Raw genomic sequence first — 25,337 nt, 5'->3', positions numbered from 1 at the left:
ATAAATCACCCAGGCTGCGTGTGTGACTGGGCAGTGCCTGTACCCCTGCTGATACTGTGCCTGCGATGCACCATTAATGCATGCTGTTGTGGCTTATTCCTGCAGAAGCACTCGGTAAATATGTAACCGCAGGAGGCCAAAGTAGCTGTGATAATAAAATGTTAAATTCTGAATGCCGGGTAAGGTAGCTGACCACGGGTCGGTGTGGCTGCACTTGGGAATGAGGCTTTGACCCGTTCTGCTCTGCAGCCTGCGTGGCAGTGGATGCAATCTCTTAAAAGAGTGATTTTCCTCTTGTGTCTTGTGTAGCTCAGTACTTTCCCTGCTGCTAGACGTTATTCTAGTTATGTCACTGCAGTGAATAACAGACTCAATCTGAGTTTGCATTGTGCATGTATGTGCGAAATTAATACATCAGTGGTGTGAGAAAGCTGCTGCTTGTTGTATCTGGTCTCGCTGTGGCTTTCGTTCTGACTGTGCTGCAGACAAATTCTTTACTGAATCCTTTTAAGCTGACTATTCCTCACAGTTTATTAAAATGGAAGAACAAGGTAAACTTTAAGATTCCTCCTTAGCAATAAGACAAGCTGAGCAGCTGACTCACTTCTTGCTTGGTTCTGTTTAAATTCAGCTAGTCTGGAAAAGTTGAACCAGCTTGGTGTGATTGTTATGAGCTTTTGAAGGTTGAAGTTTATTTTGGAAGCCTAGGTGCTATGTAGAAGACTTAAGAAGCTTTCAGTTATTGTAAATGGGAGTACGATGCAGCCCCCCGAGCCCAGACTGCATCCCTGTGAGGAGGGAAAGAGCTGAGCACCATGGGTGCCTTAAAAGGAGACGAAGCATGGAGACATCTACAGGTTAATACTGATATTTCTCTGATCACCCTGCAAATATTTTCCAGCCTCTTTTCACGTCTTGTACCTTGAGGAAGCTCAGAGTAGAAGTGGTGCCATTAGAGCAGTGAGGCAGACCAGCCAGGTGCCTGTTGGGCAGCTCAGTGCAAGGCTGTGGTTGCGCTTGTTCAGCTCTGGAGCAACGCTGTGTGTAGCAGCATCCCTGGGAGCCTCCCTGTTCGGCTGGATGGTGTTGCAAACATCTCCCATGCAGGCAGCACGATGGTTGGTGACTCAGTGGGTGAATCTGGAAACTCACTTTACTCCCCCAGATTTTCATAAATTTCATTTGAATTTGGATTATGCAAAGTGATGCCTTATATCCAGCTAAGTGGGCTAAGCTTTCTTTGGTATGGCCATTCCAAAGAATCCTGTTCCTCATCTTAAAATTTGATATCTTAAGGTTGTTTCAGACTTACATCCTTGTGTCTAGCACAAAAACTTTCCACCTTGGGGGGATTGTATGGCAGGGAGTAAGTGTCTGTGACCCTAGTGAAGGTTTTTTGGGTTCAGAATAAATGCCGAATGAGTCACACAGTTCAACAGAGGTGGTTTTGCTGCTCCAGAGTAGAAAACAGTTCAACTGTTAAGCCCTTTCAGAAACAGTTTACGTTTTGGCAAATGGCTCGTGTCAGGTTCAGCCTTGTGGAATTTAAAAAGCTTGGTTTGCACCATCTGAGATGAGACCCCTCCATTGGGTGTGAGCTCATCCTGCCAGGGCAGCAGCTTTGCCCAAAGCCTCATCCTCTGCTGCTTCGTGTTAGTAATGGGCCCTGGCTGCCTCCTGGGAAATGATAGCTCAGCTATTGTTTTGATGGGGGGGGGGGGAAATCCAGATTCTTCCCTGTAGTTATACATGAAATTTGTATTTGTCTTCCAAAATCATTTTGTTGCTGTTGCTCAGCTTGCCGTCTTAATACTTTTGAAGTCAGTTGTCAATCCCAATGCTCATAATACATAGAATATATGGGATATGATTGTCTGTGACGTCTGAATGGTCGTTTAAATGTTACCCATAAAGTAGCAGTGGAAAATTTCTTGCAGTGCTCAGAAATCTGGAAATGAGAGTCAAAGGGTTTAGTATTATTTTTTTAATTAGGAGGTTTTTTTCAGAAATTACTGGATCTGCAATGCCTTCTTTTCCTTTCTGTGCTAGCCCACACTATGCTCTTCCTGCCTCACACAAGGACTTGCTCCTTTTCCTCCTTAATAGCAGTGTGTCTGATTTATTCTACAGGGTTTAAATTAAGAGGAAACTCAGCAGTAGGGGAAGTAGTGATGGATTTGAAAGCAATTCTCAGGCTCTCTTGTGCTGGCTCATTAGACAGCCTATTTTTTTTTATTTTTTTTTTAAACTTACAGAAAACACAGTAAGTCCAGAGCAGCAGCAGCAATACTGCCTTGCTCCTGGCAGTGGGAGCCTGGTGTGTGGGTGCCTGCCTGCTCCAGCAGCTCTGTCAGGGCATGGGGTGCTCCCAGCCACCCCTTGGGATGGGGACACAGGTCCCCATGGCCACCCCTGTGCCAGCCCAGAGAGCGCTATTGCTAGGAAGAGGTTCTCCTCCCCCGTGCTGCTGGAGAAGCAAGCTTTCTGTCTTCCAAGAAGAGCTAAAATATCACTGTTTCAACCCGGTTTTTCTTCTTGTGAAAGCTCTGTGCAAAGCTGGTGTGTTTGCAGCCCCCTGAGTACTCCTTGCTGTGCCCAGTTTGTTGCAACCACAGGCAAGGGCACACCGTATCGAAACGCAGCGACCTTGCTGCTCCGGATCTCAGTTACAAGTAAGCTGGCTGCCAGTTGAATTCATGTTACGAACATACCTGAGTTAACTGAGAAAAGGAGAATGTCCGAGGTTAATATGTGAACTAATTAATTTTAGTGATTCACGAGCCTGCCTTTCTGTAAGTAAGAACAGTTACACAATTGTGCCTTTTAGGGAACGAACACGATTCATTTCTAGGGCAGCGGACTGCAGTGCTCCCAGCCCCACCGGCTGGCCACGGGAGATGAGCTAGTCCATGGCTATGTGGTCTTCTGTGATATGCCTCTAAAGGGGCCAGAGCACAAAGCTGAGCTTCCTGCTGTAAGGTTTAGATGGTGTTAATTAGACCCCGTGTGCACCCCCCTGCAGCCAGGACGTGGGCTCTGTCTCGTGGGCTGGGGGGCTCCCGGCTGGAGCCCACCTGTCTATGAGCCTGCAGGAGGTGGCAGCTGATGGGGAAGCACAAAAAAGCCATTTGGGAGAACTTGGTTGATTTATGTCTCTGAACTGCATATGCTCATTTCTGGCAGTAGGAGCTCTTGGGGAGGGAAAGAAAAAAAAAAAAAAAAGCCTTTCTTGGGCTGTACATACATTTTAAGCTCTTACTTTACAGCCTGGACTAAATGCTCCCAAATTTATTTAAGAATGCTGCTGAAGTTGAATGTAACATTACTCACATTTCTAATCTAAAATAATAAATCACAGAATCGTTTAGGTTGGAAGAGGCCTCAAGATCATCGAGTCCAACCTCTGACCTAACACTAACAAGTCCTCCACTAAACCATATCATATTGCCCTGTAGCCTAAAGAAAGAGCTGAAGAACAGTTTTGAATTAATTTTTGCCAATTTTCAAGAAAAGTCTGTAAAATTAAGCACAACTGCAAGTGAATAGAGAAATTGAGGTGGTATTGTCTTAATTTGTCCCTAGAGAAATGGAAAGATCCACACTGCCCAGCGTGGTTACTCAGGGGACCTCACCTGGTAGTCCCTGCTATAAATTCCCAGGTGCAGTCATTGACTGTGCTGAGTATTCACAGCTGTAAAAGGAAGCAGAGGCTTTGCTGTGGCTATGTTGCACACCTGGAAATGAAAATGTTTTTATTAATCTGACAGATAATGATCCTTACGAAAGGAAGAAGTAAATAGTCATATGTTGATACATCAAGACACTGGTATGTTTGTGTTGCCGGAAATATTAATGCTGTCATGTGGCATAGCACAGACATCTCTTTGTTCCGAGGCAAGTCTTTGTCTTCTTGACACTGGATTTAAGGCGAGTGCCCTAGTTCATACACATGGCTCGTCTGTTACGTAAAAGATTTTGTAAGTGTTCTTGATACAGGCATAAAACAAATCTAGAATTATGAATATTGTATCAGCACAGTGGCTTTATTTTTTTGTCCATTTAATACTAATAACAACTTATTTTGGGTTATAGGACAGAAAATTAACAAAAGTAGAGAGACAGAGATTTAAAGAGGAAGCAGAAATGTTGAAAGGTCTACAGCACCCAAACATTGTAAGATTTTATGACTTCTGGGAATCCTGTGTAAAAGGCAAAAGATGCATCGTACTGGTTACCGAACTGATGACCTCTGGAACACTAAAGACGTAAGTACTGTGCTCCTGGTGAGCAGTCTAAGAATAGCTATGGAAATTTTTAGAAAAATCCTACTTTCACATTCTGAAAAAAAAGCATCTCAAGATAAAAGGAAAAAATGGAGCTGTTCTCTGGTGTCTGTCGTGTGTCCCTCTGTTTGAACTGCATTGACTTGGCAGGAAGAATTTCGGCCTCCACCTCCCTTTCCCCGTTCTTCTGTTTCAGTTATGTAACTGGAAGCAGTTCTCTGGTTTGTTTCATCTGCATGTGAAGTTTCGATCTGTCAGGGTGTGATTTTGTGATGGCTTTTGAGCTTGTATTTGCATGTTTTGTTACAAAATTCAGATAGGATAGTACTTGAATGGTAGAATCTCTTTTTGAAGCAAGAGGTGCTCTAGGTTATCTGCTAAACAATATTATTTAATAGCTTTTGATACTGACAATCTGGTTAAGGTTGATATAAAGCACTTGGCATGAATTCGGGAACAGATTTTCAGCCCCAATGGGAGCAAGGCTCATCACTGCATATATCCAGTGTGCTACTCTGGTGCATTAGCCGACTGGACATTTTTCCAAAATGTACCTTCCCCATCAGTGTTTTAGGTGAATGGAAGAAATGCAGCTGTGTGATACACAGGTCAAAGTCCTGTGTTAAAATTAAACTTCAGTATTATTGAGTTCTGAATATGTGAAACAGATTTTCTAAAACTGTTCTCTGCATGAAGTGATTTGCTTTACTATTAGTCTTGCAAATATTTGGTTGTATTTGCACCAAAAATGCTTATTCTCTTCTTCCCTAAAAATGATTGTTCTGAATTCCTTTTCTAAAAAGATCTTTCTTTCAATTTGAAGATATTTCTAAGACGCTATTATGGCATCTAATAAGAGGCTTTTATCGAAAACGAATTTCAGCTGTTGAAGCCCCTAGAATCTGTAATAACACTTCATTTTCTTTATAACCATTTCTGTGTGTTTGTACTGCAGGTATCTGAAGAGATTTAAAGTGATGAAACCAAAAGTTCTGCGTAGTTGGTGCCGGCAAATCCTGAAGGGTCTTCTTTTCTTGCACACAAGAACTCCACCAATAATTCACAGAGACTTGAAATGTGACAATATTTTTATTACTGGACCAACTGGATCTGTGAAAATAGGAGACTTAGGACTGGCAACCCTAAAGAGAGCTTCATTTGCCAAAAGTGTAATAGGTAATCATTCTGTTCTCTTTGGCTTCCTTCTGTTGGTATAGTGATTGTCTTTTTAAGTTGTCTGTCTTTGACACTTCATGTTAGTGTTTTTTTCACTTGTAGGCTGGTAGCAGAGACTTAAGTGGTTTTAGTGGCTGTTCCCTTTATACCACCATAAAAATCTCAGTCTGTAGGGCCTATGAAAGATTATCTACCCTGATCTTTTCTTCCTTCTGTATCACAGTGTTAAATTTTTAATTGAAATATTACTTTCCATCCACAAATCCTTCTCCTCTCTCCTCCAAAAGAAGCAGCAACAGTTCCCAACAGGTTGTGTGTACCATCCCCCTGAGAACAGGCTCAGTGCCTGTTGGGGAGAGAGGAGAAAAGAGGTGGAGGAGGAAAGACAGATGATGGTCTGCTCTTCACAAACCAGGTGGCACTGTGAAAGGCTCTGGGAAGCCCTTGGGAAGACTTCTGCTGCCAGCAGTGCTGGGATAACAGTTACTTTGCTGAAGGGAGAGGCAGCCTGGTCTGTGGGTAGTACCCTGCAGAGCCAGGCTTCTCTCCTTTGCAGGGAGGTCACAGGAGAGAGAGCTGGTCCAGCTGGAACAGCTTATCCCCATTTACTGGGGCATCAGCAAAATAAGTTGCTTCTGCAGACAACTGCAGAGCTCGTCTGTGCCTCGGTGTAGTCCTGGCAGAGTCCTACTTAAACCACATTTGCAATTTATTAAAAATTAGTAGCTACAAAATTAAAAGAAATTTCCACTAGGATATACAATAGCTGATGTTCTTAAATGGTACCCATGCAAGGAGCATTATAATTTGGTTTTGCTTGAACTGGGAGGACATTTTCTGAATGATTGTTGTTCCCTTGCAAAAGTGAAATTCAATGCCTTCTGTGTGAGAAATGTCTGGGATATCCTTCTCCCGAATTCTCAAACATTTTTTATTTTTTACCCTGAGCTTTCTTAGCAAATCTTCCTTATTCGGATATGTATGTGTTGGTTCTTGGAATATGTAAATTCCTGAGAAAGGATGCTGAAAGTGAGGGAAGTTATCATGCATATATTTGTATTTCAGCTCGCTATATAAATGGAAATTAGGTTTGAAATGATTAGAATTAACAAACTGCCAGTGACAACCACTATTCCATAGCTATAAAGAAAATAGCATGCTATCTTTAAAGCAGTAGTTTCTAAAATAACTGTTATAGCATCTCAAGTTTTCTTCAGTTATATTTTATAACTATTTATACAGAAGTTTCACCCTTTTTAGGTGGGGAGCCCAGTACTGTTGAAGTGAAATTAGGATTGAAATGTTGGGTGTGTGTTTGGCTACTGTGGGTCTGCTTAACCTTGTTGATTTCAGTGAAATCGTGTTGGTTTACATCTGTTAAGTTTCTCTAGTTCTTACCTTCTAATGGCTTTTTTTTTTGGGGGGGGGAAGGGGGGATGGGAGTTCAGCATTTCTTCCCCTAATTTGCTCCTTTTTTTGCAGTATACCATGTTATATATGCTGTGATAGTATACGGTTACCCATGGACTAGGAATAATATCAGAAATACCAACATAGATTTTTGCAAAATGAGTTTTTACAACAATGCTGTCAAGCCATGGCTGTGTCTAACAGAAATTGAATAATGAAAAGGGCTGCATGTTGCTGGCAAGCTGTCTATATTCATTTTGGCAGTGTAACTGAACCCATCTTTTTCATGAGTAGTGCTGCTCTGAGGAAAGAATTAGGGGGACTTGGAAGCACTGGTGGTGTGTCTGGTTCTGCTCCTGATGCTGGGCCAGCTCCCACCTTCACAGCAGGATAGAAAAATGCATTTTTCCCCCAAGTGGGAAGCTAAGGGTTGGAAGTGTAGGCAGGGAGGTGGGAGGACTGAAGAGGTGAAGGTGGGCTTTCTGCAGGGGCAGGGTGGGAAGGGTGTCCCTTGGGCACCAGCCCTAGGCTCTGGCTTCTCCCTCCTGCTGCGTGTCCCAGCCTGGCTTTCCAGTGCTGCGTGCACCCTGCTGTCCTCACCGCTCGCCTTATCTTTGCCTACAGCAAGCCCTCTCCCTAGCTGTAGTAGCTTTAAATGAATATTAGTAGCTGCAATTCCACATCATTTTTAACAGTGAAGTCAGCATGGCCGAGGTCCAATTTCTCCCTCGCTGTGTTTGTGCCTCCACTGATGCTCGCCTGACCTTGCGGTGTGTCTCTTCAGGGAGCCCAGCCAGGGCACAACTCGTGCTGCAGAGAGGAGCTGAACAGCTGCTGAGCAGCTTTGCATTTTAGGTGGTCTGTTTTGTTAGCAATACTTGTATGTATTCCTTCCCACCCCCAAGGGATGGGTGGAAAATGTCATTTTCATGGTGTTTTGGAATGGTGTCAAGAATATCATTTGCTTCTTAGTCTATTGCTATCACTTTTTTTTTTTTTCAGATTTGCAAGAAACTTACTTGAAATGCTCCATAATTCATGAGGTTCACTTCTGTGTCTGAGTCTTGTTCATTCTCAAGTGATGTAGCAGCTCTAGAATAGACTCTTTCAGAGTCTTGCAGTTGTGCTTGTGCTGATGGGAGAGATGTCATAGCCGAAAATCAGATGCTGCTAGCAACCTGCCATATTGACAGCGGGCTCTGGGGAGGGGGATGTGGGTGCTGGGATGGATTTTACTGCACTGAAGGCGAGGTTATGTGGTCCACGATCCCTCACATTCCTGTTGTTAACCCGTTGCTCACTGGTGGAAACTGTCCTCTCCCACAGCAGATGACTGTTAATCTCTCTTCCTTCATCTTTTCTATATGTAAAAAGAAAGGTCAGCCTTGACTCCCAAGCGTACAGTATTTTAGGAGATACAGTTCTTGAGATAAACTACGTAAATGTTTATTTTCTGTTTTGCTCTATAGGTACTTAGGGATGTGGTTTTACTGGGTGATAGTGGTGGCAGGGGGGATGGTTGGACCAGATGATCTCCGAGGTCTTTTCCAATTTTTCCAATTTCAAGGATTCTGTGATTTTATAGTAAGACCACACCTTCCTGAGCACTTTGCTGTGCAGAGGTTCTTTGACAAGGAACAATTCTTGTAACTGAACTTGCCGGTCTATGTGAAGTGTAGGAGTTACTCTGCAGTTGTTGATGACATTGTGTGTTCATTTTTGCTTTTCTGTATAAAAGATAACTTTTGCAGGCATTGTAATTAGCCACTTGTCACAAAGCAGCATCTTCCCATTATGAAGCAGTAAGTACGTTTCCCTTAATATTTATTCAGTCGTATCTGATTTTTGACGCCCTAATCCCTGTGGAGTAGGACCTTATTCTGCAAGTAGTCTCATTGATTTGTACTGCTGAACCAGTGACAGAACCATGTTTAATGTTTTTTGCACGACTTTGTAGGTGAATTTGTGATACCACTTGCTTTCAAAGTGCTGTCTGTCTGCTGGGTAGTTGCTGTGTATCTCCCTGGAGGAAAAAATGCAAACTTGCCTTGTCAAAAGCAAGACCAAAGCTTCTCATTTCTTGTCATTTTCACCACTACAAACAGGGTCCCTCCCTTCATCCAGAGAAGGGAACCATTTTGTAACTTCCAGTGTATTCAGGCATTGTTCTGTATCTCATTTCAGTACTCTCTTTTGAAGTTTTTATATGTATCCCCTCCCCTTGTATATTACCGGTGAGCTGTGGGTGTATTGACTTTGGGTTTCTTCCCTGGAGGATGTTTGAGCTTCTTCTAGTTACTTCCCTGTTTTGAAATAATCTTGCATGCACCCTGGCACAGCTGTGATTGCACAGCAAAAGGATTGCGATTAAAGCCATTCAGACTTTATGAATAACTTACAATCTTTTCATCTATGTATAGGTACACCAGAATTCATGGCCCCAGAAATGTACGAGGAACACTACGATGAATCTGTTGATGTTTATGCTTTCGGAATGTGCATGTTGGAAATGGCTACCTCAGAATACCCTTACTCAGAATGCCAGAATGCTGCTCAAATTTACCGGAAAGTAACCTGTGTGAGTAAACTTCCTTAATTTTAGTTACATCTGTACCTTGGTTACTTTGTAATCTGAAAGTTTAAAAACATAGTTCAATGAGATGTCAGTACTGTCTTGTGTGTGTGTGGTTTGTTGTAGAAACTGAGGTATCTTAGCTCTGGGTTGCAGAGAACTGCTGCAGGTCTCTTTGGAATGCTTCCAGTTCTATGGTTGGACCGTGTTTGCATACACTGCAGCTACAGATAATATTTTCAGTAATATTTGTTGCTGGTTTATCTCCATCAGCTAAAGGTGCATGAAACTTGGGAACAATGAGCAGGAAAAAATCTCTGCTGTGGTCTTACCTTTGAAATAGGGACTATTCAGAGCTGGTCAAGTTTCCCACAAAGACAAAAAGACTAACTTTTAGATTGCAGCCTAAATACTTAGGTGGCGTCTGTTGTTTGATTCAAATTTCTAGCATGGGTTCTTTCAGCTTGTGTGTATAACAAATTGTATAAAGCTATAAAAGGGAAAGCATACCCATGTTTAGTTTTGGAGTGTGCCTGAGGAGTTTTACATCTGCATTTAGGAACTCTGTACGGTTTGTTAATTGCCAGACTGGAACCATGGAAATGGGTTGCTGCGTTTTCGGGTTAAGTTAGGCTGGAGGAGAAACCAATCTAAAATTATTTCTATACTAAAAAAAATCATCCTCCCCAACACCCTCACCTCCGGATGATAAATATATTTGTCTACGTGAGCTGCACTGCGAATGCCTGAAAGAACTTATGAGTTTGTAAGTTTGCAAATCGGTGAAAGAATCACTGCCTGCAGAGAAATGGGATGTGCCAAATGCCTTGGAAGAGGTGGTTATATTCTGCTCTGCTTGGATAAATAAAACCAGGAGTATAGGATTTGTATTTTTTTTTCAGGATAGATAATGCTAAGAAGAATAGCTTGTCAAAGATTTTCCCAGCTACTTCTTTCCATCTGGCTGCTGCAAAAGGAGCTACTGAGCTGTACGGGTTGACCCTTGTATATTCCCATCGCCAAAAGATGCAGTCTGCACACTCAGGATATGACGAGAGTAGTCCTCTGAAGTAGACTGCACTAAAATTTGCAAAAATAGCTACAGATAAGGTTGCTTTTATTTTATTTTTAATCTATAAGGTAAAAAGAGTTGTTAGGCTTACATTATAGATGTATTGCGAAAAAACATCTCAGCTTTCAAAAGCATGGTCCCAAAATTAGTATTCCTCTTGTCCCACTGCTTGCAATGAATAAAAATCTTCACAAATGAAATTCAGTAATAACTTCCCAATTTTGAAATGTATTTGAGATCACTTTTCTTCTCCAAGAGGTTTTGTGAATCACGCTAGTACAAATATGGTCCTGTAAAGTACTGCAGTCAGCTAATGCTGCTCAAATTGCATTTTCTGACTTGGCGAATAGTAGTCTCTCATGTCAGGTAATAGAGATGCTTTAGTCAGATACCCACACACTTGCATGTGCAATTTGATGTGCACTTCATTCTTCATAAGTATATTTTGTATTGTCTAGTATCTGTCTTTCCTCATAACTGAAGACCAGGCTGCAAGGAGGTTAGTGCTCTTGTAGATTGCTGTGCTAGCCAGCTGTGATGATGCTAACCTGACAGGAGAGGGAGGATACAATGATTCAGAAGTCTGTTTAAAAGTTGAAGTCAGTATCACAAAAAACAGGAGGGTGTCCCTGCTGGAAATGAGAGAGATGTCACGACTTGCTGAAAGCAGGAGGTTGCATCTGAAGAGGGAAACAGCTTTATCTCATTTCTGTGTAAATGGTTGCAAGCTGACATTTGTAGCTTGGCAAAAATGAATCTTTCCCAATGGACTGCAGCCCTGAGTCTGGGTAGTTTAACTCTCCTTAGAGTGCTGCTTTCAACCCATTGCTACTTAGTGGGGAGGGAGGCATCAGGAGCTGCTCTGCAGTGCAGTTAGCTCTGTTGCTAGCTGATGCACTAATGGCTGGGCCTGCTCTGTAGGGTGGTGTAGTGTGAAGTGTGTGCAGAGATGGGACGGCTGGTTTGCTGACTACAAGCTATTCTGCTGTGCAGCATGGGCTGGCTGCAAATGCATACTGCATCTTTTCAAAGAAGTGAAATACAGTTGATAGCTTGGTGAAGTTGTTTGCCTGAATCCTTATGAGGATAGCTGCTTGGTTCACATTGCTATTCTGTTCACTCCACCCCTACAAGGAAAAGTTTATTTCGTTTGCCACAATGGCTTGTTGGCCTCGTTTAGGTATGCAGTCCTTAGGATCTGCTCTAAATGCTATCTTTGTGTGTATCTTAAGAAAGATCTCCTTATGCTCTAACACTTCACGTGGTGACAGTAGAAAACTACTCTGATGTTAGGCTATGAGGCTTCATCTCCTAAATGTGATACTGGGTCCCCTTTTGGTCTGGTTATCCTAGGCATTTAGTAATGGCTTTGACGAGGGGTGTTTGGTGTGTTGACTCCTGCACTGGGCAGAAGTTTGTGTGAGCAGTGTGCTGAACTTCTTTGTGGAGCTGCCATCGTGTTTAGCTAATACTAAGCTGACCTGTAGTATGTGTGTGTATGGATTTAGAGCCACAAATAATATAGATTTCTTCTGTTGCTCCATGTTCTTTGAAAAACTTTGTGTACAGCTCTTTGCCGTCTGGAATATTGGTGATTAAGACTTCATAAGACTCAATAGCCTCATTTATCAAAGCAATATCCAAGACGGCAAAGAATAAAGATTAATCAGAGGTTTCCTAATTAGGTGCTATATTTCAATTTGCAGACATAAGTAGTCATTTTTTAAACACTGTTGAAAGTCTGAGCCAGCTATGTTTTGTGGCAATAACCTTTACGCAGCTGAGGATTATATGGTAACTTTGTAAGAGTGGTCTTATACTTGCAACTCCAGAGAGATGGAAAATAAAGATCATTGTGAAGAAGCTTTTAAAAGGTCAATTTATTACTTATAAGAGGTGTTTTTGATACAGATCTGTCTGGTAGAGGAAGCTGAAGCAGGATGCATCAGCTACAGACACAAAGGTACTGCTTTTTTTCTGCTGATCTCAAGTCAATAGCAGCCAGGGCAAAGGCACCGGGATTCCTTTGATGGAAAAACTGGCATTACTGTCCTCACGAGGAAGGGGTTAACCAAGCCTCTGTGGAGAGGAAAAATGCCCTGTCGCATGCCATGAGCTGCATGAACTGTCAGACATGGAGGAGGAGCGGGGGGAGGACCTCCAGGGCAAGTGTGTGAGGGGAGCAGCAGGAGCCCTGGAGAAGATCCTTGTTCCCAGAGGGAACAACTCTTGGGGGCTCAGCAGCTTCTGTAGAGAAGCTATGTCCACAGAAGAGCTGGCGGCAGCAGAGGACCCCACATGTATCCACGTGAGTCACGCCAGCAAGGCGCCGCTGGGACTGAGGGGGGCTGTCACTATGGGTCGGGTGTCGGAGCACAGGTCCTGGGGACCCTACGCCTTCTCCACACCATGTGCCATCAAGGAGGGTTGGCTCTGACCACCTAGGTGGGCTGGGGACCACTCCCAGAAGACGAGATTTAAAATGGCTGTTCATGAAGAGTCAGGGTTGCAGTCATCATATAGCAGCTGTTACTGGCATTGGTTTTTACTAGGCTGAATGGGGTGTAGAAGTAGACTGCAGATGAAAACCGAGAGGTTGAATCACACTTTCATTCCTAGGTTTAGTTGAGGACAATTATGTGTCTACCAGGGTACTGCAGCAATCGTTTCCCAAAGTGTTTCCCAAATGTACAGAGAGGCTCGTTGCTTTGCCAGGTTAGACATCACTGTTAGGAGGTTTCTCTCTGCCCTGTCATCCAGAACTCTGGAGTGTAAATCAACACGTTTTTCTTCACCCCTTTCTTCTGGTCCTGTCCTAATGATTTCTTATGCTTTTTGTCACACTGTAAAGAACAACTAAAGGAGATGAATGTTGTTCCTGACTGAGTCTGCAATGAGAAACTGGAATTGCTATGGAAGATCATGGGCTCCTCATTAGGGCCTACTGCAACAGTGCACCCAACAATGTACATGAGGGGGTAAAAAATAAAATACAAAACTTTTTTTGGCTGATTTTAAGCATATGTGATAATACAAGAGAACATAAGTAACCTGCTTTTCAAGCAACAGGGCAAAGCCACATTTACTGCAGTTAACTTTGGAGTGATTTCCTTGTCAGCATATTTGCAGTCATCTTCATTCTGATGCCATAATCTCATTTTTCATGCATAACTTGATGTTGTTTTAGTCGGGTTTTTTTTGTGTGTTTAATCATTCTGCCAAGAGATTTTAATGTAGACAATAGGCATATTTAGTGATGAACCATCAGAGTCTGTGGCCTTCTCATGCAGCTCCAGACCAATGTTTTCTTACCGAAGCACTGCAGAATTCACTGCAGACCAACTGTGCCCACGGGGGGGAGGGAGTGTTCACTGCTACCTTCTTGGCTTTAGCTGCACAAACTCATGCTTTAAAACAACCCATGTGTCTATAGAGTTCTGCTTAGCATGTTAAATTTTCATGTAGTTTATCATGTTAAATTTTTCATCTAGATTTTCATATAACTGCATTTGCAGGTTATATATTGATTGTATAGATAGGATAAATTCTATAGCTGTAGCACAGCCACAGCAGACAAAGTGTTATCAATGTCATTGCGTTGACTGGTGTATTTCAGATATCTTCTTAGATCTGCAGATAATCTTCTTAGATTAGCATTAGGATTGAGTAGCGTTCTGGAGTGAAGTAGAGATCAGTTTATAATTACAAACGGTGATCTTGCTGATGAACATTCTGGAACAAAATCTTGACAGAACTGAGAACTTTATTTTCACCTTACTGACTCTGGAGGAGTGTGGTAGAGTGGAATTTCAGTTGAAAACATGGTTTCAGCTTTTTCAGAGGAAATGTTTTTTTACCTTTCAGGAACTACTTGATTCTAGGTAGTACACTGTACTGTATGCTCAAGCAGAAGGTGGATCCGGAGTTCAAAGAAGAATGTATCTAGTCTAGAAGGGCACCTTCTGGGTGCAAGGAAAGCCCTTAGAAAAGTGACCCACGTCAGGCAGCAAGACTTACCATTGATTGTCTGGCATAAATTGTGCATTTCATAAAGCATCATCAGTTTGAAAAGTGCGCTTTGCTGATGGAAAAGTGACAAGCAGCTATTCTCAGAACTCTGAAAAATTAGTTTCATGTTTTTCCCCCTAACTCAGAGATAAAGACTTTAATGTCTTACATGTACCTGTCTGCAGACTCAACTATCTTATACCAGAGTGTAGTGTATTTCCTTTCAAATCTAATCCTTTTTAGAAAGAAGGTGAGGAGAGTCTTGAAGGAGTGGTGGGGTTTTGTTCTTGGACTGATGTGTTCTTTTTTTTTTTTTCATATAGGGTTTGATGTGTTTTTTGTTATTGGTGGTGTTTTTTTCATAAAGAATTTGTATGAAATTATCCCTATACATCTCCTGTCAACTAATTAACCCTCCATTTTGGATGTAGTGGTGTTGAATTTACTTCTCTTTGAGAGAGCTGTGCAGTTTTTATACAGCCATGGATAATTCCTTAGCCAATATACTTTGAATGTTGTTGCCATGTTTCTTTGGGAATGCTCAGGAAGGGCAGATGGCTTTTGAATAAATGAATGAGATGGATCCTTAGATTCCAAATAGAAACCTGTGTTTCACATAAACCCCCTCCTTTGTCAGGAGGCTTGTAAGCATCAGGGCACAGTGCTATAGGGAGGATTTGCAGCATTACAATGAGGTGGCCTTGGAGATTTTAATGAAGATTAAGGAACTAAAGCATTCTGTAGCATCTGGGCATTGAGAAAACACTTCAGGAAAGCAGTTCCATTTGGTACTTCACAAGGATATATGCTATCCTTGTTTGTTTTGGTGATCTGTTCATAGCCTAGGTATTCAGTAGATTAATACAAGAGATGTTTGGATGTGGAAAGTAAAATGGTGTTTGTAGGAGATGCTATTTTTATGAAAGGGATTTGCACTGTCAAAATTCAGGGTCAGTAATCAGGGATCTTTTGGAAGAAACGTTTTGAGGCAAACCTAATTCCTTGGTGCCCAACATGTCCTGCCCTGCTCCATCTCAGCCATGTCAAAGTTCATCAGACTACTTAAATGAAGAATGTTTATGAATTCTGAAAAGAAAATGAAATCAAGAGGTATAGCGATATACCTTAAGCTGTTTCCACTTTATATGCTCAGTTTATGTCAAAATATCCATGAAGCACACTGGAAATATAAGAAGTAATTGGCAAGTTTATGTGAGCACATAGATATGGGAGCAGTATGTTCGTCTAGAAAGGTGAAAGGTCCTCAGGTAGTGGGGTGGAAGCTGCCTCAAGGGTTATGTTTTAAGGTTCTCTTAGAATTCCATAATTTTCTATAGCAAACTGAAGTGTCAGAAAATATATTTAACTATGTCCTATTGTTTTTTATTGTGAATTTGCAAAGATTTCATTAAACTCCTCCCCATCTGAGAACAAGACACCCTCCTGTAGCTTTATCTGCCTATTCAGTCTGAGGGCCCCAAATATTTGGTGCTGGGCATGGAAACAGTGATATACTTTTTCTAAAACTATAGAGAAAGAATTGTGATAGCAATTTTACCTGAAACACTGAGAGATAGCATTGCAGATCTGAAAAGCATATCCCTTGTCAGCGTGGCACTGTTTCCTCAAAGACTGTTATTCTGAGGTGAGATTGTAATGACCCTGTGACATGCAAGGGAAGAAAACCAGTTCAAGGATGATGATTTCATAGTCATTTTACATTGACTTACTTTTTCCCAAGGTTATCATCCTAAGGGGAGCTAGAAATGTGCTTCTTTCAAAATAAAAGATTGTATTGGCTTTAGTAATGAATTTTAGAGATCAGTGCTAAAAATGTATTTTGGTACTTTGTTTTCATTCATTTCCAATCACGTACAGGAGCCCTTTTATGAAACAATTTTCGTACACTGTGGTGTGCTTTTGCTTATTCTAGGCAAGTCTGGGCTTTGGTCGACTAGACTTTTCCTATTGTTTTGACACAATTTACTAATATACAGTAATTGAACCTACATTTTGTAAGCAAAATTTAGTTTTGCTTATTCGAATAATTATTTTTAGCTGGTCACAGTGAGCCCATCACATGTATGGACTATTCTGTTTTGTTCTGAATGTTTTTTGATCTCAGTAGCTCTCTGCCTAAGCCAGAGTTTGTGTGACTTTTCCATGGTTTTCTTTCAAAACCTATAAATTACATATTTTACTCTTTTGAGTCTTAGGTCGATCACTCCCTCTATGTCTTGAAATTAAGATAAGTAAGTCCAAGTTTAAAGTCAAATCTAAGGCCTAAATGGTGACAGAATATTGTTAAAAAGGTAAAAGTATGATGTGATTTGGAATACTCAGAAATTCTCCGGGAGATGCCAGCCCTCATTGAATTTCATTCATGAAATTTATTCAAGACCAGATTCAGTGAGGGGTGGTTCTTTTTAATCAAAGATAGTGTTAGGTGAGCCAAAAGTCCACTTTTCAGAACCTCAGGCATCCTTATCTGCCACTGTATGATTATTACTACTGTTCTTTCAGAACAAAACTTTTAAAAGGGTTTGACTGGAGTTAAATGGCTAAATCCCATTCAATTATGGGCTTAATCAGATTCTGTTTTGTTGTTGTTGTTGTTTTGTTATTATTATAATATAAAGGAAATTATGTTTCCTATTTTTGTTCTGCTTATTGATTTTATTTTAAGTATTAGTTTCCTTAAATAACAAAGTCCAGCTGCAAAACCTATTTAAAAATACATGTCTCTGAATTTTTGTCCATACGCACCGTGTTCTAGTAGGGATATGCATCTTTTCAAGGATGACTTTTTGTTTCTAAATTAAGCTGAACATCACAAAAGGGAAAGCTTCCTGTATTAACACTGGCATCCATAGCTGAATATGTACATGAAAAGCATTCATAGGAAACCTTGTGCTGAACTGAATGGAAGTCAGTCAGCGTTACCGCTGGTGGGTGTCAGTTCCTCCTGCCTTAGCTGACAAGGAGCGTGGTGGGGTGGCCTCACCGGGAATGGCTGCTTTTGCCAAATCCAGAGTGAACTTCCCTTCTTTGCTCTCTGCAACCTCACAAAAGGAAAACTTGTCAGTCTGGGCAGCTAGACATGTCTGCTAACTGCCCAAATCTTCCTGGTAATTATTGTTATAGTGCATTTTGATTACATGTACAGAGATATGAGATATAAACTGTTACTTAGTTTGAGTGCTTGCATGCTACTTCTTCTACAGTCTCTCTTTATGTTGGTAAGGTGTATGGGTTTTTGTTTGTTTGTTTGTTTTGTTTTGTTTCCTTTAATTAAGGGTCTCTATGCCTTGAGGAGGATCATGTTAAGATATTCACCCTGAAATATTAGAGAGTAGGGAGAGGTGAACTTTGACTACCCTAGAGGTGTGTTTGTTTATTCTAATCCAATCCATCTTCTTAAAACAACCCTTCCTAACCTGAAAGAAATTCAAATTGTTCCTGTTGCATCTGTGTAGAGCCAGAACATGGGGAATGAGATTCTGCTTCTGTAAGTTTTCTTCTGTGGTCAACAGATGGCTTTTGTCCTTGGAAGGCTATGTTCATGGGTTAGATGCTCCACATACAGAATTGACCAGCATTTCTGGGGGAAAAAAGTTAACTTAATGTCAATTTACAGGTTACGCCTGTCCTTTCACTCATTCCCAATAAGATTCTAGCAATGTGCTTGGGAAAATGCAAGAGCAACACAGAGCTGTTGGGCACATTCTTCCTCTGCCATACTTGGCTTTGGGTTGGTTTGAAGTGGGGAGGGGGAGCTCTTGAGAGTACTGGGGGCATAGAAAAGCAAAAGGTTTGTGGAAAACAGGAATCTGGAATAGTCAGTGGGTTGTCAAAGGTATATTTGACCTGCAAATGGCTGTCTGAAGAAAAACGCAAATATTTTTATTTGTTTTAGTGTTTTGAGAGTTAAGGCTGTTTCTTGAATAAGGACTTCAGAATCCCCAGGATGCAAAAGAAAAGTTTGCAAGTGTTAGTAAAGAAAAAGGAGATTTGCATGGTGTATGACTGAGTTCATGTACAAACTAATGTGCCTGAAGTGCAACGGTACTTAGAAATATAGCTCTAAATCTTCATTTTAGTTTTAAATTTAGACAATCAACTTTATTAGTTATTCCAAGAGTTGAATTGACTGCACAATGTAATAAAAACATCCTCACTGAAGAGCTAAAATGTCATTCTTTTTCAGACTAACTTGTTTTTTTCCTATCCTTTTAGGGTATAAAGCCAGCAAGCTTTGAGAAAGTTACTGATCCTGAAATTAAGGAGATAATTGGGGAGTGCATTTGCAAAAATAAGGAAGAAAGGTTTGTTTCAAATAAGCAAGTTTTGTATTAAATAATGTATATGCAGAAGTTTTGAGACTGTGGATTTCTGTTCTAGCCTCTGGGTCTCCTCTGTGCAGGAAAAATATGGAACGCAAATAAAAATATAAATGATTGCCTACTTTGCTGTCAGGATAACAGAATAAACTTCATTGCTGTGTCTCTCTGACTTTTAAAGTGTAATGTCAAAAAGCATAATTGTGGATGAGTGGCATAGCTAACCATAGGATCTCAGTCAGGAGGTTCTGACTGGAGCATCAAGCATGGTGCAGGTTGGTTCTGACTAATGCGGTAGAGGATTGACAACATCCCTTTAGATTCATCTGTATATGAAGATAAATTGTGACCTGTTTCCATCTTAGGTTTTTAAAACCTAATCTTCTTATACTGGCCTCTATATATGTCTTAAGAAATACAGGTCCTAGGAACCTTAGGTGATTATCTAGAGAGAACCTCATTTTAGAACTCACTAAGATTAGATACTTGAGGAAAGTTGAACTATAATCTCCATTTCTGAGTATGTTTATGGTGTATGAATATTGCTGAAGCTTTGTGAAATAGGCAATGCCATTTTTTCAGCAATCCTCAGTAACACCAGAAATACTACCTCTTTATGCTAGTAACACAAGTTGTTTTGGATAAGCACCGAAAGACTGTAAATGTTTTTGCCTCTAATACAAATTTATTGTCACGAAGTTCTTTGAAAGTGCTTAATACTTGAAGTATTCGAATATTCTTTATGTCCATTGCAGATATGAAATTAAAGATTTATTAAGCCATGCCTTTTTTGCTGAAGATACTGGGGTAAGAGTGGAACTTGCAGAAGAAGACCATGGTAGGAAATCCTCTATTGCCTTAAGACTCTGGGTAGAAGATCCTAAGAAACTGAAAGGAAAACCCAAAGATAATGGAGCCATTGAGTTTACTTTTGATCTGGAGAAGGAAACTCCTGATGATGTTGCACAAGAAATGGTAAAATAAACTTCTCCTGACAAAAATATATATGTAATTAGTGCATAAATCTCAAACGACAGCAGGAGCAAGTCTGGTAAAGTAACTTCCATTTAAACCATTCTAGATATTGTTTAAGCAGTTTGCATTGCTTCTTTAGAGTGAATGCTAGAAGAAAGGGTAAATGGGGAAGAACTAATAACTGAAAAAGATGTTTACTGAATATGGAATCAGATACATGAAATGGCGTTTCAAAATAGCAAGTCACTTAGGGACCAAGGAGGTATCTTCTGTTCCTGAATTTTGAAAAGTCTTCTGCTAATTTCTGTTAGCTGTTGCACGTCTTGAAATTTGTTTGGAACCTGATTAATTTCAGACAGCAGCTTGAAATAAATCAGAAGAGTTCAAAAGATCAATCAAAAATATTCTGCACAGAATTTTTCAAAACACTTTGTTTTTTCTATCAGTGTTACTTAGGAGGAATATAGATGAGGAGGAAGTCTGCTCAGTCACTCTATCACTAAACATAAATAGGAAGCTAGATTCAAGCCAACTGCAAAGAGTTAGGAGTATACTTTGGATATTTTTTAACAAAAAGTTTAATTGTATCTTCATGACTTGTGTTGTTAAAAAAACCAACAACAACTATTTCTTGTGTTCAAGTTTCAATGCATAATCATTGAATTCATATTTTAAAAATGTCTTTACTGCCGTTGTTTCTAAAGTTGTGGAAACAGAACCAGGAAGCCCTTAGTCAAGGGTCTGAATGTTCTTGTGCATGCAAATATGTTCCTATTATTATACCCTAAATCTCAAGGGATCCTGTTTAATGATGTTGTCATCACCATTCCTGTTCTGCCTAGGAGGCAGTCATTTTGGTAATGTTACCTTACTATGCTTGGACTTACCACCATGTATCCAAAAATCAATGAGAGGAAATCAGGCTTCTCTGTCATCTTGTCACTAGTTTGCAACAGATCCAATATTTTTCCAGTAGTTTATTGTTACAGAACTTAATTTTGAAGTTGCTCTAGTCCAGTTAATTACTGTTATATCTTACCTTTATATTTAAATATTTATGGAAGCATTTGGAGATTTGAAGTTCTGTAGTGTACCAGGCTTATAGTTGTGATATTTATTTTTAAGCAGGAAGTACTTCTCGTATAAAGTATATTTTGAAGATCACTCCCAAACTACTGTGATGCTGTAGTATCAAAAGTCCCCTTTCCCAAATTTAAAGCTTGTATTTTACAATTACATTAACAATTACCCGAGTGCATGTGAAATACTTACAAACTTGAGTTTGTTGGGTGGACAATCATTCCTAAATGTCTTTTTCTAGTCCTAATGACTTATGAAACACCACAGCCATGTGTTTTCATCAGTTTGTGTTGATTTATATGCTGTGGAAGAAAATAATGCAGGAGATCTTTTGAGTACAGGAAATTGTTTATCATTATTGATGAGGTTTTCAGTTGTCAGGCATTCTAAACTATCCAAACGGTGTGGGCAAAAAGAACTTGAAATGCTCTGCTGGGTTTGCAACCTGTTTCAAAGCCAGTTGTACGGTAAAATGGCATGTCTTCATTAAATGTTAACCGTTCTCTGAGTAGAGATGTAGGCATAAGAATTGTTTAGAAACTTGCTAATATACCAGGTTTTTAGTGCCTTCCCATTAAGCTTTGCAAAGAAGAATCTGCTGGCAACCTCGATTAATACCATACAAGGTTCCCTGGACCTGTGTGGTTCATCTCTATAGTAACTCGCTCCTGTTGTTAGCGTTTGCTGGATCAGCAGTTCAGGAATGTCAGTAAGGTCTGAGGGCATTGGCACTGGAAAATACCCACATCCATTTGCAGCTGTATTTTAAGCTCCTTTGTAACTACTTGATTTGAGACATCGAAAAATCCAAGCTGTAAAACTGTGTTGTGTTTGGGCAAGAGTAAAGAAGGACAACGTCTAAATTTCCTCCCGGTAGATAAATGCTTCCAAATCTGTAGAATATGCATCTTTCAGAAGATGCAGATCTGAACATACAATTCTCTGGCAGCTCGCTATTGATCTAACATTTGTGCTCTTATTTGTAGGAGTATGACAAGGAGATTAATGCAAACAAAGAGCAAAAGACAAATTTTCCGCTTTGTCTGATGAGCGAATGAATTCTGAGAAATCTTGCTCCCCTTTTCAGTCAGATGTGAACAGTCTGTATTTGACTCAATGATAAGCAAAAGCTTTTATAAGAAGTCAGTCAATACTCCCTGACTTCACCTTTTAAGAGAAGTTAATTTGAGGCTAAACTCTGTTAACGTTTTCTTTTATGACTTGCTGTGAAATCAAGCACAGCAGTTGGGAGAACTGTGTATGCTAGAAAGGTTAGGGCAATAAATTCTGATTAATGGTAATAAGATTTACTGCAGTTCAAAGGGCATTTTTCAAAAGTTTTTTTTTTTCTTTTGACTATTTTGCTAATCTTTGGAGGAAAAAAAAAAGAAAAACACCCATCTGTGTTAAGCTTGTTCTCATCATTGTATATTAACAGGTCAATTAAACAGATCTATGTTCAGGTCTTAGAAATTATATATTGCTGTTTTAAAATGCACTAGGGACAGAAGTTTAATTCATAAAACCATCGAGCTCTTTGAATTCCTGTTCTAGTGAGGAATGAAATTGTAACTTTTTTTTTTTTTCGAAGTGGTATTTTCTGTTAGAAAGAGATTCCTGTAATAGATGTGTGTACTTGTACGTGTGCACCTCTGTGTGCACATGATCTTGCTAAGTTTGTTCCTCCTCTGTAGATTGACTCTGGATTTTTCCATGAAAACGATCTCAAGATAGTTGCAAAGTCAATACGTGACAGAGTAGCATTAATACTATGGAGAAGAGAGAGAATTTGGCCTAGAATACAATCAGAGGAACGTCGAGATTCTGAATGCTTGGAGAAGCTGAAGACCCCACAGGCACAACAGGTTCAAGTCACATACCTTTCTCACACCGGTCACCATATCCTGTCTGAGTCGGAGGAGCCTGAGGCAGACCAGCACCCCTTTCAGCAAAACCTGCCCACCAGCGTCACATCTGTTGCATGTAAGTCTCATGTTAACTTCGTATGTGCAGGATGATGAATGTCCTACAGTAAAAATCAAGAGTAACGTGAGCTCAGCAGTGAAACATTAGGCTTGTTTTTGCACATTAGCTCAGAGACCACAAGTGTCTTGAACTCTTTTTGAAATGAAAAAAAAGTTTCAAGAAAAAAACATTGTATGGAGATAGCTCCTTCTTCAGTAGAAATAAATGCGAAAAAAACAAATGTATTCTAATATATTTGTAAATAGAACAGCAAGGATACCTACTGCTAGACATGGAGAAAAAAGAAGCATTTCCTGCAATTTCTTGCATTTTGAAATTTCCTTTTTTTTTTTTTTTTTTTGGTGGAAAATAACTATGGTTTGGTCACACTTGTTGGAAACATCCCACCTTGTGGGCTGACGATTATTTTGTGGGTTCTTAAGTCATGATGTAGGTGCTTTCTCTGTTCCTCCAGGCTATTATTTCATTTTGAGCTCATGGATCTGAGGCAAGGAAGTAGTTGGATCTGCACTGGGGGACAGTGGGGGCCAGAGTAGGTAGTTGCTTCCATTCCTCCAGGCTCTGACAACCACAAACCAGAGATCTGCCAACTCGTTACATTCAGATGGTGGTCGATTCACAAATAATTACTAATCACTGGGCTATTTCAAGACGAGTGGATTTCCATCTCTTGTTTTAAATTCAAACACTGATTGTGGTGTATCTCTGAAAAAGAACTACCTTGCCTTGCTTGCAGAGCTTGTTGTTTCTTCATTTTACTTGTGAGCATCAGACTTATCTCCAGCAAACGGCAAGGCATGAGGAAGTAGTGGTTTTAGCTAGCTAAAAAAACTTGATCCCGTGTCTGTCCCCTTTTTTAGCAAGTCGAGCTCTGCTATGAAAATCTTAATGTATTTGTAGTTTTAAACATCTTGAAGGCAATTTTGCTGGATAATTTTAGCTTGGAAATTTTGTAAGATTTTTTTTCTAGCCAGTTTTTCTGATAAAATCTGATGTACTTATTCTACTAAGCTATTATCATGATATTTTTGTTCTACTGTTCCGGACTTTTATGCAAGTGTATTTAAATTAAAGGCACATTATCTTTAGCAAAGAGACAGCTGCTACTTTAATTCAGGTAATGTATAAACTGCTATACAGAGGTCTGCTCTGAATACTAAAATAACCAAGCACGCCTCTACAAGAAAACAAACCTTCAAAAGATAGGAGAAATGCCATATTTGCATAAATCTAAGAATGTTGCAGTATTTACAAAGCTTTTTTTTTTTTCTGAAGCTAAATTGTTGTCACTTCATTTTCGTAGATCATGTATTTATTTTATGCTAATTTCTTTGAGAAACGCTAATTATAATTCTTTGTTTCCAATGGTACAATGACACTGCTCATGCCTCCCATGGTTCTGTTGGTCACGAGTTGACAGAACTTGATGCAAAATAGGACACCCCTGGTTTATTTCCTGCTCCTCAACTCTTAATCAATATTTGATATTATTCAACAATTTGCTATTGGATGTCTTTCAACATTTTCTCTCATATTCTGTTTTGTTCCTTTGAGGTCCTGAATAATTGTAATAAAATGAAAGTGTGTATGGTGCAGAAATCTGTGCCTTCTTATAGTAGGGCCATGCTGACTCTTTTTGTACATGAGCTAAATAGGGAGGTGAGTTTAATTTTGCAAAAAATAGTAGGGAGATGAGTTTATAAATACTGAGGAGAAATTTTATCACTGACACTATTAAAGCTATTTGTTATTTAAAATCTAAATAAGTAAAAACCTACTCAAAATACGGAAAAATAGAAGATGCAAAGTGTTGGAGAAAAAAGGATATAAACTTTCTGGTAACAGTTCTCTTTCAGTGTGGGGTTTTAAATTTTATGTTACAATCCATTTGCCTTTTGGTTACTTATAGCTACAGTGTTAGTTGTCTCTTGCCATTTCTCAAATGAAAAAGCAGTAGGAAAAAAAAAAAAGAAACGAGAAACTGGATAGATGTGGCTTCAAAAGCCATGAAAAGACATCTTAAAAATAGTAATACTCAATTGCATACTTATAAGATTTATTTTTGTTCAACAAAAGATACTACACTTGCCCAATACCACAGTTTTGCAATTGTGCAGATTAGTTGGATTTAGCATGAGAAACACTGACAGAGCTCTGAATTGTCCTCTTCAATTGCCACAAAGCTGGACTGAGGTAGCTCTCGTATTTCATTACGTGATTTTGATTTAAATACAGGTAGCTTAAAGCTTTCCACTTACAAATAACAAAATTAGGATGCATTTCATTTGTAATTCCTATAGGATCTGTTCTTGTACTGCTACTTAGTCTGTTTATAGCCAGTGCAGCCCTAAATCTGCTGCTTTGTGATGCAGGGCCTCTTTTTGCAGACTTGCTTAAATGATGCTGCTTTACTTTGTGTCACACACATCAATCAA

At 39.9% G+C, this 25,337-nt stretch overlaps 1 protein-coding gene across 17 annotated transcripts in view; it reads left to right on the top strand.

Annotated features, from left to right (window-relative positions):
• The window catches only part of WNK2 (WNK lysine deficient protein kinase 2), a 117,967-nt gene that overhangs the window by 37,397 nt on the left and 55,233 nt on the right, over nt 1-25,337 (top strand). For all 17 annotated transcript variants that reach the window (XM_072044159.1, XM_038185812.2, XM_072044163.1 and 14 more), the window contains exons 3-8: nt 4,093-4,265; nt 5,239-5,459; nt 9,290-9,447; nt 18,758-18,846; nt 19,617-19,836; nt 22,611-22,899. In XM_072044159.1, coding sequence (XP_071900260.1) covers nt 4,093-4,265; nt 5,239-5,459; nt 9,290-9,447; nt 18,758-18,846; nt 19,617-19,836; nt 22,611-22,899 — 1,150 coding nt within the window. The remainder of the gene's footprint in view (nt 1-4,092; nt 4,266-5,238; nt 5,460-9,289; nt 9,448-18,757; nt 18,847-19,616; nt 19,837-22,610; nt 22,900-25,337) is intronic.

This window comes from Anas platyrhynchos, chromosome 13, assembly GCF_047663525.1.
Source record: "Anas platyrhynchos isolate ZD024472 breed Pekin duck chromosome 13, IASCAAS_PekinDuck_T2T, whole genome shotgun sequence".
Lineage (NCBI taxonomy): Eukaryota > Metazoa > Chordata > Aves > Anseriformes > Anatidae > Anas > Anas platyrhynchos.
Note: the sequence above shows the minus strand (reverse complement) of the source record. Positions and strands in the feature narration are given on the sequence as shown.